General features: G+C 39.3%; 1 protein-coding gene across 2 annotated transcripts in view; it reads right to left on the bottom strand.

Annotated features, from left to right (window-relative positions):
* The window catches only part of LOC148865338 (cyclin-C1-1-like), a 47,382-nt gene extending 35,381 nt beyond the window's left edge, over positions 1 to 12,001 (bottom strand). The window contains exons 1-4 of one of the 2 annotated variants that reach the window (XM_088976895.1): positions 11,570 to 12,001; positions 11,324 to 11,430; positions 9,052 to 9,091; positions 664 to 708 (exon numbers count right to left, since the gene is read on the bottom strand). In XM_088976895.1, the coding sequence (XP_088833021.1) occupies positions 664 to 708; positions 9,052 to 9,091; positions 11,324 to 11,430; positions 11,570 to 11,601 (224 nt within the window). In that variant the 5' untranslated portion in view covers positions 11,602 to 12,001. The remainder of the gene's footprint in view (positions 1 to 663; positions 709 to 9,051; positions 9,092 to 11,323; positions 11,431 to 11,569) is intronic. The other variant, XM_088976894.1, reaches the window with a different exon arrangement.
* Positions 12,002 to 15,070: the final 3,069 nt, after the last annotated feature.

The following is a 15,070-nucleotide window of genomic DNA, read 5'->3' as shown; positions in this document are numbered from 1 at the left end:
TGTTCCCTATACAGAAATACAGTGCAAGCATAAACCAAGAACAGATCCAATAACACAGATAAAAAAGAAAAAGAAAGAAAGAAAAGAACCCCATTGGTAATACAAGAAAAGCACAAACCAGTGCCTCATACAAGTAGAAAAATAACCCTTAGAACCACCAGATCAACCAAACCCAAATGATGAAACAACTCCATGAGCACAAAAGCATAGACAATAATCTACCAACTCTACATAGCAAACTAAACCTGCAGCAACCAAAAACCTAATTCTGCAGGCCTTCCTCTCCAACCTCTGCCTCTTCCTCTTGTCACTCTCCCTCTCCCATGATTCCTTCTTCCATTAGCTCTACAAAGCATGTCTTCCACATCTACCTCTTATAAGTTGTTTCTGATGAACCCAAATCGTTTTCAGATCATCTTCAATTGGAGTCACCATGATCAAAGCCAGAAACAGTTAAGTTCTGAGTTCTGGATAGGTAGACTCTCCTCCCTATGATGAAAACTAGCATGATTCTATAAATGTAATTGTACGAATTGATGATTAAAGAGAGATACATCTTTATTACAATGCTAAAAAGGTACAACAGTTCAATCATAGCATATGCACTGAACAGATGATGGACTAGAAGCAAATTCTTCCAATCATCAAGGGATCATAACACACCTTGTGTAAACACGTCTCATGTAAGTAACTGCAGTAGCAACAACCCTGAAAATATTGATCAGAACATTAGAGATTATTCAATTCCTTTAAGTGTATGCAATAACCCAACATACAACACAAGAAATGATGCTCCAAAATACTGGGCTAGGAACCACTGGAGAAACAAAGGCCATAACAATGATATTTCCTGGGGCTAGTAGTAGTGAGAACTCTTGAAAAATTTGATGACAAGTGTTGCCACTTCTGAGGCCATCGTATAATTGTTTTCAATAATAAAGATAAAATCCATTCAAATAAAATAAAAAGAGAGATAGAGGATACAAGAATATGTGATAAGAAGCTCATAAAATGGTTGAACACCTTAATTATCCTCTCCCTAGTGTAGAGATTATAAGAGCTGATAATATTGTTTGGAAGTATCTTTTTATCATGTATCCTATGTACTATATCATTGTACATTGTTCTATTTGTTATTTTATTCTTTCTTCAATTTGAGAAGGGGATAGTTGTCCTTTCTCATATTCTTTATCTCATTAATATATAATACATCTTGCTTGGGCATGTGTAACATAAGACACACTCTTCAAGTCTGTCTTCCTTGCTCTGGTACGAACCCTAGTTACCATGGTATCAGAGCCGGTCACTTACATCAGCTTTTGATTCAAGTTCAAAAGATTAACATTGAAGCTTTCTATCCCTGTTACTAAAGATTAATTTGAAGACAGTTTAAAGGCTGTTCTGATCAGTACAAACTCGGCACTGTTTTTCTGGATTTTTACATTTCAGGGTGGACTTCTCACTTTTTTCCATCAGCTGCTTGATCCAATCACTTTGTGCTGTTGGATTTTGATTGCCCTAGGCTCTTGCACTTACACATTCAGTTGGATTGAAGTTCGGACTTGTTTTGAAGGGTTCTGAATCCCTTTCCTATCATCGATAGGCCTGCAACTTACCTACTCTGGACTGTTACATCTTGCAACTATTATTCTGAAGTTTTTTCTTGAAGGTTTTGATCCTTCTCTTTTGCCCTAGTCTTTTTATCCCCCCATATTATTGCACTGGTGGCTGGACCAGTTATTTTGGAGGGTTTTGACCCATCGTCTGCCTTTTTGGAACCTGTACTTTCCATCTTTGCACTGATACTTGATTCCCTAGTATTTTGGGAGTTGTTTCCTGGTAAAGGCTGATTTCTTTGGTGCTGTACCTCTTCGTTATATGCTGTTTACATCATGAAGTCGGAATTTAGTTGGATTACAGAAAGATTTCCTTTTATTACTTTCTTTAATACCAGTTTTCTTGCCTTGGAGTGTGCCTTCTTGGTGTTTTCATTGAAGGAATGACCTCGGACAGGAGAGATTCTTGTCATAAGATTTGATGGGAGTAATTATTCACTATGGAAGCTCCATGTTGAGAATACATTGTAGCATGAGGGTTTTCTTCCTTCCTCAGAGAACCTATTGATCATGGAAAGACAGTTTTTGCTGATCCAGATTACAGGAGAGACCTGCTAACATCAGACCACCACTGGATGATGTCAACAATTCATACAAATGGCGGCAACAGTTCTTGAATCTGGTAGGGTTTGATGCGCCCTGATTTCAGAAACATTTTGGTATGACTCTTGTAGTCATTTGAAGCTTCTATGATTTATTTTGATTTTATCAATCAAAAATTGGCTAAAAGTCCAGATTTGATGTTGGGTCTTTCTATGTAATCTTTGAAGAAGTTTTTCTGCATGAAACCAAGTTTCCTTAGCTTGTTTAAGTTTCTGGATTAACAGGAAGAGGTCCCATATTTTTCTAAACCTAAGAAAAATTTTGGGAGACTTTTTTCTCCCCCTATTTTTCCGCCAGCCAGCTTTTTGCCCATGTTTTGGCTTCCATCTGTGTTTTTGACCTATCTCTTTGGGATGTGTGTTGATTTTCTGTTGGGATTCCTTTTTTGCAATCGAGAGGTATGGAGCAGTCCAAGGATGTGTCGGCTACCTTCAGTGTGCTTCCTAGTAATATTGACACTTATAGCAGCATGATAACTACAGAAAAACTTGATGAGACAAACATTTTGGAGTGGTCCCAACAAGCTAAACCTATCATCACAGGAAGAGGTAAGTTGGGAATTATTACAAGCAAGGAAGTGAAGCTGAAGGCTGAAGATCCAAAGCTTGCTAAATGGGAGCAAAACAACTTGTTGGTAACGTCATGGTTGGTCTGCTCAATGCAGCCCCATATTGCTTACAACTATATGTTTCTATCTACTAACAAAGATATTTGGAACAAAGTTGGTGCTACCTACTCCCAGGCTAAGAATACAGCTAGAGTGTATCAGTTTCAAGAGAAGTTTGTAGTATGTGTCAAGGGGAGAGATCAGTGGACATGTATTTTTCTTTCCTTCAGTCACTCTGGAAGAAATGGATCACTTGTAGGCTTTGGAAAGGAAAGACCCCAAAGACAATGAGCAGTACTAGAGATATATTGAAGAGAACAGTGTCTTTGATTTCCTGGTTGGCTTGAATCCTAAGTTTAACTTTACAAGACAACACATTCTTAGTGCAGATATTGTCTCTCTTTCAACCACCTACTCCCTAGTGCAGGGGGAGGAGAGTAGAACAGTGTCTTTGAATCCTAAGTTTAACTTTACAAGACAACACATTCTTAGTGCAGATATTGTCTCTCTTTCAACCACCTACTCCCTAGTGCAGGGGGAGGAGAGTAGAAGAGCTGCTATGATGCAACTTCTGGTGACTGAGCACTCAACCTTTATATGTCATCTAAACCTAAACAGAGCATAAGCAAGCACATTGTCGATGAAAAGCCTGAAGATGTGTATGTGAGAACTGTAATAAGCCTAGACATAACAAAGAAGTTCAAGACAAAAATGGAAAGGTAATGCCCATTTGGCACTGCTGGTAGTGATGTTCGGCCCACTTCTGCTCCATCTTCTTCCCTAGACTCCTCTGATGTGATGGATAAACTTCGGAGTCTCTTGCTGCACCAAGAAAGGAGTGGGACGTCTACATCAACAGGTTCTGAAAATCATTCTAGTGCCTTTGCAAAGACAAGTATGGCACTTGCTTGTTCCTGCTCTAACAACTCCTGGACTGTAGATTCCAAGGCCAGTGCCCACAAGACTAGTATGTCTTCATCCTTCACCTCATATAAGTTAGCTCTAGAAGGGTAAAATTATGGTAGCTGATGGATCTCAAACTCCAATTTCCAGTCTGGGTGAAGTCAAACTTACCAACAACCCCACCCTAAACTCTTTCCAACCTTAAAAAACCTTTCTGCCAAATTTTCAATTTCAAACCTTCTTCCTTTCTCCTCCACTCTGACAATTAAAGAATCACCAAGAATCGCCTTGCTTTCTTGATCCCCCCAAACTCCTTTTCAAATGCCTTTGACCTAGTCACCACTCCATCCTTAGTAACAGAACACCGATTTAGTTCCTCCCCTCTATGGTTTAAAACTCGGTGCCCCCTTTCTCATCAAGCTTCTTCTTTACGCCTCTGACCCTAGACCCTCAAACTTATTTGTAGGACCAGCGCCAATCAAACCATCCTTAGTCTTGAAAAAATTTTGAAACGTGAACAATTTGGAACTTACTTGAATCTCTGACCTTCTTTCATCCTCTTGTTCACCAGTCTCTTATGACCTAAATCCACTCCAAGTTTGCTGACTTGGACATCAATTCTTAGTAGATTATCACTAACGTTAATAATGTCGCTCTCTCCTTTTTTACCCTTCTCTCTTGGATTGCAAGCCTCTTTAATTCCTGACTTCACCCCCTTCCTCCTCCTTTTTGCGCCTTTTCCCCCTCTTAAATATCCCCTCTCCTTCCCCCCATCTTACTTTCTTTCCTCCCTTTTCTCCTTCATATTACCCCAAACCATAGTTTTCAAGGCACCAAGGTGAGGCTAGCCAACAGGGGGTCGCCTTGTTGCCTAGTCGCCTAGGCGATGGATTTTTTTCTGTAGAAAACATAGATCCTAGGGTAGTTCCCAGGTACCATAACCATATTTCCTTAATAATTTATTCATAATTTTCATAAGAAAAGTATAAAGTTCATGTTAAAGTATAGAAAATCAACATATTCATGACAAGAAAAAGAAGGAAAAGAAAATTCAAAAAATATAGGGGCTGAACCCTTATTTTTGTTATGTAAAAGAAGAAAAGAAAAAGTAGTAGTAGTAGTAGTAGTAGTAGTAGTAAATGTGTTGATTAGACAAAATTTAAGTTCTAAATTACTTATTGGTTCAGGTTTTAAAGTCTTTGGGGGTTCAATACAGCATTTAGCAATGTTTATATTGATTAAACCCTAACAAGTAAGAAAATTAATAAAAAGAAATTAGTATATAAACACACAAAATGAACATTTTAGTTTAATAGTGCCTATTTTATAATTATAATGTCAAAAAATAAAGAATAAAAATGTATAAAGTTCATGTTAAAGTATAGAAAATCAACATATTCATGACAAGAAAAAGAAGGAAAAGAAAATTCAAAAAATATAGGGGCTGAACCCTTATTTTTGTTATGTAAAAGAAGAAAAGAAAAAGTAGTAGTAGTAGTAGTAGTAGTAGTAGTAGTAAATGTGTTGATTAGACAAAATTTAAGTTCTAAATTACTTATTGGTTCAGGTTTTAAAGTCTTTGGGGGTTCAATACAGCATTTAGCAATGTTTATATTGATTAAACCCTAACAAGTAAGAAAATTAATAAAAAGAAATTAGTATATAAACACACAAAATGAACATTTTAGTTTAATAGTGCCTATTTTATAATAATAATGTCAAAAAATAAAGAATAAAAATGTATTTTATAATACATAGTACAAAGCTGCTTGGCAATTAGGCAAGGTGAGCCTCAAAGGGCGCCTTTTCGCCTAGGCGTCGCCTTGACAACCATGCCCCAAACTTCAATCAGAAGAGACCAACCCATTCCATTTTTTTTTTTTTATCAGTAACAAGAAACTTTATTAATGATATGAAACTATGTGAAACTTTAGGTACAAAGGGGGGAGGTAAAATGTCTTAACTCCCACCAACAAAATACATTGGAAGAAAGTCAAAAGTTAGCCCAAAATATAGATTCCCTATTCACCCCTTGCTTGGCTAACCCATCAGCAAATGAGTTAGAAGTCCTCTTCACCCAGCTGTAATGCACCACTATATCCCTACTTAGCCATTTGAATTTTTTCTTCTCATTGTTATAACTCCACAACCCGCTGTTTTCTTCCTTTAGCCACCTAATCACCACCTCCGAGTCACCTTCAAGGACCAATCATCTGATGTTCAAATCTTTTGCTCTTTGGATACCTTCCAAGGCTACAGAAATCTCAACCCTATGAGAGTCTCCTTCTCCAATTGGGCCTGAGAACATGGCAGTGATAACCCCATCCTCATTCCTGAACACTCCCCCAATCCCAGAAGGTCCAGAATTCCTTAAACAACTACCATCAAAATTCAGTTTTATGAACCCAGAGGGAGGAGGGGACCAATAAGGACTATGAGTCCTCTTATATAGGGCAGAGGAACCTATCTCTTTCCAATTTCTTACCAAATCAGCCACATAATACTCAGAAAACAGCTCCATAGTTTTCAGCCAGTGGGCTACCCTTACAAGTATTAGATCTAACAAGTCTTCCAGGGTTCTTTCCTTGTCTGAAAATATCCGTGAGCTTCTTTCTTCCCATAGGGACCAACACACTGCTGCCCTAATGCTTCTCCACATGATCTTCCCTCTCTTCTTCGGCCATCTGAAAAAGAAGAGAATAAGCTCTGGACACTCCCAAGGGGAGTCCAAATACACCCAAAGAGGGAAAAAACCCACTCCCATATTGTTTTAGCAACCGAGCTACAAAGAGTACACCTATTAGGAAGTAAACAAGAATTGGGTCTCTTTTTCTGAAGTAGGTCAATTGTGTTAATTCTTTCCAAGAAAGTTTCCCAACAAAAACTACCAACCCAAGGAGGAATGGGCTTGCTCCAAATTTCTTTAACCGGGAAGGGCAACCCAATAGGATCAGAAGGCTGAGTTAATGTCTCAAAAAATGAAGCACAAGAGAAAATACCTAAGGAAGAAGGGGTCCAGAATCTGGTGTCCTCCTTATTAGGGTCCAAGAAAACATTTTTGAGGATGGCTAACAGAGGCATTATGTATCCCAAGTCTGTAACCCTAATTTCCCTTCTTAGTCCTAGGTTCCACCCAAAACCAGAAGAAGAGTCTGAAGGGCTTAAGAATGATGAAATGGGTTCATTTTTCAAATCTAATAGAGCATACAAGGAGGGAAATTGGTGCATCAAAGGTGAGTCCCCAATCCAATGTTGTTCCCAAAATTTTATTCTGTTACCGGAGTTAAGACCATACCTGATCCAAGGGGAGAAGATTGGAAGCAAATCATGAATGGCTTTCCAAGGAGAGGCAGCTATAGCCCTTGCCAAATTCCCGGTTCCCAACTGTTGTCTTCATCCCATGTATGCTAGCTACAATCTGTGTCCACAATTTATCTCTTTCCAATGGAAACCACCATAACCATTTACCCAACAATGCCATATTCCTTTTCCTAATATTCCCAATCCCAAGACCTCCTAGCTTTCTACATCTATTTTCCACTTCCCACCTCACCCTATGATCCCTCTTTTCCCCTCCTGGCTCCCACAAGAAATCCCTCATTAATTTTTCCAAAATGTTAGAAACCTTTGTGGGGATCTTAAACACTGACAGGAACTAAACAGGTAGATTAGCTAGAGTAGACCTAATCAAAGTGACTCCCCCCCCCCAAGGAAATATCATTTTTCCTCCAAGAAGCAAGTCTTTTTTCAAATCTCTCCAACACTGGGTTCCAAAAGCTACCACAACTACAAAAGACCCAAAACAAATAGTCGTACCTGAATGGCTTGTAGGCTTTATCACTGCCCTCTCTAGTCTTCCTACTCCCTTCACCCCCTGAATAACGCTGCCAATGCCAACACCAGAAACAGGAAGCCTCTCGAACTTGGATTGAGCTACCTCTACACCACTGTTCATGTCCTCTTTTTTCTGATCTCACAAACTTGGTAATGGCCTAAATCCAATCATTAGATGTGCCACTTCAATAACTTGGAAACACCCTTTTTCTGTCTCTCCATTTAAACTTTGCGTCTTTCCCCTTATTTGCCATAAGGAATTTGGGCTCCACAGTATTACTATTACACCTGTTTCTCGATATTAGAGATTGATTTTCAATCATCAAAAAAAAAAAAAAAAGATATTAGAGATTGATTCCCTCTCCCACCGCCAACAGCTTCCCTCGAGTGTATTGAACCAAATGGATCAGCTATTAAACTTCCCCTTATTAATTTGCACTTATCCAAACATTTTCCACCAGTCCCCTCCATGTGTCTAATACCATTAGAACCATCAATCCCCTTCATAATAGTGTAGGCCCCATTTGACTTTCCTGTCCCTTTGGTAGTCGAAAAGGAACTCACATGTTCCTCCAACAGGCCACATACGGACTCCTTGGCTTCTCCCCTCTCCTCTGCCACGTCATCCCATGCCCTTTATTAAAAAGAACCAGCTCAGCCCCTTTTATGGAAATTACTTCTTTAGCCCCGCCCTTTCAGTTCCCTCATCTTCAACCTCAGGAGAACCCTTCACCTTCCCAATAGGGATCTGACTAATAGAGAAGGTCTCTACCCTGCGAACCGTCGTCGCCATCTTGCTGAAACCCAAGCAGCCCTCAGAAGAGGCAGAGTATCTGTTAGTTCCTTTACAAAATCCAATAATTGTTCTATGACTTTCCAACTCATTGTGTCTTCCAGGACCTGAACACAGGAAGGACGAATGGAAGTGGACATGTGGCTGATGGAGTCCATCTTTTTGATCACACATCTGAACAACAGTTGTTGTTACAAACTAAGTCCTATCCTGATGAAAATTTGAGTCTTTTGGAATTATGGCATTGTCATCTTGGCCATGTCTTTTGGTTCTGATATCAGAACAGAATAAATTAAATAAGATGCTAAAAACTCCAAGCTACAGTCCAAATCTGGCTCCAACTGAAGTAGGAAAGTAGAGAATAAGTTGAAGAGTGAAGGCTCAAAGCAGGTTGAGATCGAACAGAACTTAATCTTTCACCACCACCCCACTTTTCCTTCATTATAATAAAACTAGAATTACAATATTACACCTGAAAAGAAAAAGGCAAATAACTAACAAGGGAAAATAAATGAAAAAGACAAAAAAAAAAACTACAATCAGCACTTCTAATTTACTCCCCCTCAAGTTGGAGTATATATATCATAAAGTTCCAACTTGTTACAAATGTATTTCATCCGATTCTGACTTAATCCTTTGGTAAAGAGGTTGGCTAACTGGCAGATGATCTAAATTAAAAGAAAATAAGATCAAACCTTTGCCTCACTTTAACCTGTTGGGCCAGCTTCCAAATATCTGCAACAAGGACATATATAAGTGAATACCAAAAGAGAAGCCTTATTAGACAATATAATTGCAAAATTAAGAATGGAAAACAAAATGAGTAAACAAGCATAACAATGGAAGTAACAAGGCTATCTGTATGCATACAATAAAGAAATAGAAGGTTATTCAAGGGAAAGAAGAAAGCAGCCGGAAGGATTTATGCTGATAGTGGCATCATGATCATGTACTGGATTCTAGTTTTACCAAATTCTCTGAGTCTTCTAGAGAGTTTTTGCGATCCAATTTTCGGTCTACCATTGAGATAGGTTGAATTTGTGCATGGATTATTTAGTTATGTGACTATGTCAACAGTTGATGTCTGTTCTTCTTTGTATGGTTGTTTTTTGATGAGTTTCTTTGTATGGTTGTTGATGTAATAATTTTCTGTTTTCCTTGTGGAGCTTTCAGGAACTTTTGTGAGAGGTATTATCTCATCACCCTTCACTTAAGTATTAAAATCATTTTCTCCCACTTCATACCATGTTTTCTTTTGAATCCCATGAATAAATTCATCAGAACAAATATTCATATCCTATTTGATATTTGAAATTATTATTGATATTAACACACAAAGTTATGCATCATTTTGCAACTGAAAAGGAAAACACGAATTCAGCTTATTTCTGGAAAAGAGGAAGATTAGACATACTATGAAAAAGATTTAGCCAGATGAAATCACTTAAAACTTAGGCCTACCAATCACTGTTTTCACAATCCTACCAAGAAAAATGATTCAAGAACTAGACCAGAGGGTGTTAGCAAACAATTGTACCATGTAATGGTATATAGATGCAATGATTATAATGGACTGGACATTATCATGTGTACCATGTATATATATTATACATAGAAAGGATTAGGTCCACAACAGCAGTTTCCCTCCTCACTATAGTGCTTCATGACCATCTCAAAATATATGTACGAGGTTCAGCACTTAGCCCTTATCTATTTCAATTGATCCTAGATGAATAGACTAAACATATTCAGGAAGAAGTTCCATGGTGCATGTTGTTCACGGATGACATTGTTTTAATTGATGAAATTAATGAAGGATTAAATGCAAAATTAAGCTTATGGACAAATACCTTAGAAACAAGAGGTTTTAAAATAAGTATGACTACAACAGAGTATATGACTATATTTTGGCTGTTTGAGAAAGCAAATTAAGCCTTAAAGAGTAATTGGAAGGTGGAGTAAAGAGGAGGTTAGATCTAGGATGTTGGAAGTGAAGAAAGAGAGTGTCATAACAACTAAAAAGGACTTGGACCTTCAGAAGAAATCAGGACTTTATCTAACATAAAGAAAAATTCTGGAATGGAAACAGAAACTGAATAAAAGAGGTTGACCCTAGAGATTTAAAAATAAATAAATCATACAAGAAGTTTTCTCATATGGAGAATATCTCGTGGAATCTTTTCTTGGTGGAAGGAGGCTCAGAGGTTTTCCATTGGATAACATGTTCCAGCAAGGAATGCAACAACAAAATGCTAAATCAAAGTCGATGGAAACCTTATTGACTATTGAGAATGAGGATAAGGTACAGAATACAATTTTTGACTATCATAAACAACTAAACTCAAAAACATCTTATTTTTTTATCAATAAATAGCTAATAGTAATTTACTAACCCCATGATATCACACCCTCAAATCCTTTCGTTGCATCTTTTTCTCCCCAATTTCTCATCCTACACTTGCTCAACTCAATGTGTCTTTCACATCGAACAAGAATTTCTTGACATATTATGCACCCAACATACATATCCAAAAATTCAGAAGTTTTTTTTTATATCTTATACATATGCACAGTTGAAACGCAAAGAAAAAAGAAAAAAGGACTAAGAACAAAATAAAAAATTGTAGAAATTCCACAAGGCAAGATAAGTTAAGTCCCCAGCAAATTCAAAAAAAAAAAAAAAAACAAACAAACAAAAGTACATTTATTGACCAATGAAAATTTACAACCAGCAGGGAAGTTCGAAATATAAAATCCTAGAAATTCACAGCCAAGGAAGATTTATCAATAAATAGTCGAAACCCAGATGAAGGAACTTCACATAAAATCCAAATTTCCGAAACGCCAAAATGAATTTAGAGAGAATGAGATGAAACCCACATAATAAAATGAAAACAACAAACGCCAGTGCGCTCAATTAATGGCATCCAATCGATCCGCAAAAAAGGAAGCAAATGGAGAACTTACAGTTAGCCATGTGCATCTTAATAATCTTGAAATCTTCCAGAGTTATGCCCTTCTCCTTGTCAGGCGAGTGCACCACGTCCACCTCTTCTTGGTCCATAAGCTGTTTACTGAAGAAACAGAAAACAAAGCATGATGAAACAATATCAGATGATCAGACTAGTGGAAGCCAAAGAAAACAAAAAACAAACTCGACCCCTTGATCAGAAGAAATAAATAAAAGAAAAGAAAAAAGAGACGAGTTGTTACAAGTGAGAAGATGTCCAGAAATTAGCAGCCATTTCTGGGATTCTGGAAAGAAGACCTGGCTGAGCAAACCGTTGATTTTGTTACAGTCCTTTTTAACGGACCGGGGTTGCACAGGAAGAACAATCAAGGAAGGAGGGACCGACCGACCATGCTGATGCTGGAGAGTCTCTCAGAGTCCAACTTCAACGCGTGGTGCGCACCAAAACCGTGGATGTTCCATGTTCGGTTAGCAGATTATTCCCACCGCCTGGGGCCGCTGAAGCGGCTAAACTGAATGACTTATTATTTTGTCTTTTAGTGGGTAAAAGCTGATGGAACCTCCTAAGTCCTAATTCTTAACCCCGTGGGTGGGCCCCTGCACCCACGCACCTCCGATCTGAACTTGCCCAGCCCAACAGTATGCCTGTCAACGTATCGGGTCTGAATGAAGACAGGGTGGTTCCAGTCTCGAACCGAGGCAAAATAACAAACCCATAACCGTTTGGATAATATTTGGGATAATCGGATTAGATTATATACTAGGTGATGTTTGTCATCGATGATGATTTTCCAGAAATCGGCGCCATGTAAGATTCACGTCAGAAACATCTGTGATTTTTTTTTTTATTTGGTTGGCCGATTATGCAAATTTTGAAAAATCGGCCAAGAATCGATTATTGAAATCGACCTTTTTTAGGGATCACTTTTTCTATCGATTTCCTTATTTTTAACTGATTCCAATTTTTTGAGGATAACATGACATCCAATATAGCAATGAGTAATAACTTCTAATACAAAAATCATCGGCCCTTGAAAATCAATACCAAACCGACTCAAAGTCGATTTCTCAAAAATCAGCTTATATGGCATAAATGACTAAAAACAACAATTTTATATGATTTTTCAAAAAGCACTCATTCATTTCTAGATAATCGACAAGGAGAAACCATCACCAACGTCAAACATAACCTAAAACTATATTCATTTAAGGATAAATTTCTTAAAGTACCATCAAGTTTTATAAAATTGACTAATTCTACCTTTACTGTTTATATATTGTCTTAAACTACTCATAGTTTTTTAATAATTGACTAAATCCTCCCTTTTCGTTAATATTCGGTAACAGAAAGATGGAAAAGACTATTTTATCCATCATTCTTCTTTAAATTTTCAAAATGAAACATTTGAATAAACCTCAAGTGATTAATAGCAGCTCCCATTTGGATGCCACACCATTGTAACCCTATTTATGGCTTCAAACCCCTGTTCAACCAAAACTACAACAAATCCAACAACTTTGCTCCTATTATCCTTTTGAATCTATCTCCCTTTCCATAGCCCAATGGTAACCTTTGAATGCATCCAACAAAACGATTCTATGAATTCCATTCTTGTGGAAACTTGGACGTGGATCCCTTCAAACATTCAAAAAACACTAGTAAGTCAATCATCCTACCGTTGGCACCACATAAGCCATATGTATCATCGAGGTCTTCAAGATTTGTATGCATAATCATCCACTTAGGAGCTACATAGATTGGAGCAATACAAACTGATGAGGAGTGATTTGGCACAACCTATTCATGCACGGACACGTGGAGACAACCTACTAATTGGACATCGACTCAACATTGTCTGTCGCCTCAGCAGGCCAAGTCACTTCGGGTACCTCGGTAACCTCAGCCAAGAGCAACGTCCGAGTAGCTCGTGACGACCCTACCTGTCGAAGTGACACATAGCCAAATTCTAGAAGTGAGTCAGTTGTATCCGAGCTCTTTGGGATCACGTTGCATGTCTATAGGTCTTATCCTTATCCCACCCGGATCGGACGGACTCGATAAACCTTATCAACTAGCACGAAGTCCACCTCCTGGTTGGGAACGGACTCCTAACAGCATGGGTCGAAGATCTTGGAGGTGTTTCATGAGACCTACAGCAGCTCACCTATTTAAGGGCATCAACCCCAGCAACACAAGGTACATGCAATTTATTGTTTACTAGCATTCTAGCATTCAAGCATCTAGCTTGCTCAACAAGAATACTAACTTAGGTATCGGAGTGCCCACATTGGGTAAACCACCCTAGGTCCTCTAAGCCTTTCTCTCCTTGTAGTTCAAGCAGCCAGCTAAGTAACTAACATGCGAGCTACCCTCCTGCTAGGAGCAGCCAAATCGTGCACAATCAATTGGTGTCATATGTGGGAACCGCAACAAAAATCTAAGTTCTCACCTTCTAGTTTTACTTTTCTACAAATTTCATTAATGGCTTCCTCTAGAACTGGAAAGAATGTTGAGATGCCCATCATTAGGGGGCAAGATCAGCCTACACTCAACCTGGAAACCCCCTCTGTGACCATCGGGCACCAGGGGTATCAGCAGCCCAGAACCCAGCATTCACAACTCAGTAAGTCAATGCACCCATGCCTCATGTGAGCATCGCTCTCCCAACCGTAGAGCCCTCTATGGTTCTTGTTGGGATAGAAGAACGGTTGTTCCATGAACTCATACAGAGTGTCTGAATCATGTTGTTACAGATGCAGTCCTGGGAACACAAATTCAGAGCGAACGTCCCACTGCAATTCCAACAGTACCAACAATACCAATACCAACACTAGTTTCCTTCTCCACTAGACCCGACAGAATCTGAGCAACATGGAAGCCGGTCACCTCCCCGGGGGTCGGCACCGTCTCGAGTCCCAACTCCTCCTCGGGACCCAGCACTAGGTCGGCGTCCATCACCACCACGGTAGGTAGACGATCAGAGAAACCAACCGCAATGCAGCCACCAAAGCGATCAGCAGCAATGGTCGCACAATGAACAACACAGCCATGACCAATATGATCAGCAACACTGTCGTTAGGATGAAAGAGAACTCAGTAACTGATAGCCCGGGGGTGAGGGGTGAGGATCCAGCCCGAGGCCCATCCTATCACCCCAGCCAACAAGATCCAGCTCATGTTCGTGACAAAGTCAGTAACCGAGACCAGCTCCCTGTTCATGGCAGTGTCCGAGATTGGGAGAACACTAGGGTCAAGACTTCGGCCCATACTGAGGTGAAAAGCACCAACAACGAGGTAGCAAAGAAGCGACACCGTCGACGTGCATGCCACACCTCAAGCAAGAGTAGTGTTGCCCCAACAGCCGGAGCAGAGAAAAGAAGGGAAGAAGTGAGCTCGGCAGCAGCACAATTGGCTCCTATCCCACTGAGCCAGCCTTCCCCTCTAGCATTAGAGATCCTCTCAGCCTCGATGCCGAAGAGCTTTAAGATGCCAACCCTGGAGTTACAACGGGAGCACTGATCCAAATGATCATGTAGACAGTTTCTAGTCCTTGATGCTGCTCGTAAGAGCTGATGAAGCCAATCTATTCATGGCCTTCTCAACGAATCTCAAAGAAGACGTGAGTTATGGTATCAAACTCTACCTCTATGTTCGATCAGAAGTTGGAATTTGTCGACCTTTTCATGACACACTTCGCTACCAGCAAGAAAGTGTCTGAAGTTTGTGACAAGCCTCCTGAACA

The sequence above is a fragment of the Nelumbo lutea genome, chromosome 3 (assembly GCF_056320005.1).
Source record: "Nelumbo lutea isolate HS-2025 chromosome 3, American lotus-T2T, whole genome shotgun sequence".
Taxonomy (NCBI): domain Eukaryota; kingdom Viridiplantae; phylum Streptophyta; class Magnoliopsida; order Proteales; family Nelumbonaceae; genus Nelumbo; species Nelumbo lutea.
Note: the sequence above shows the minus strand (reverse complement) of the source record. Positions and strands in the feature narration are given on the sequence as shown.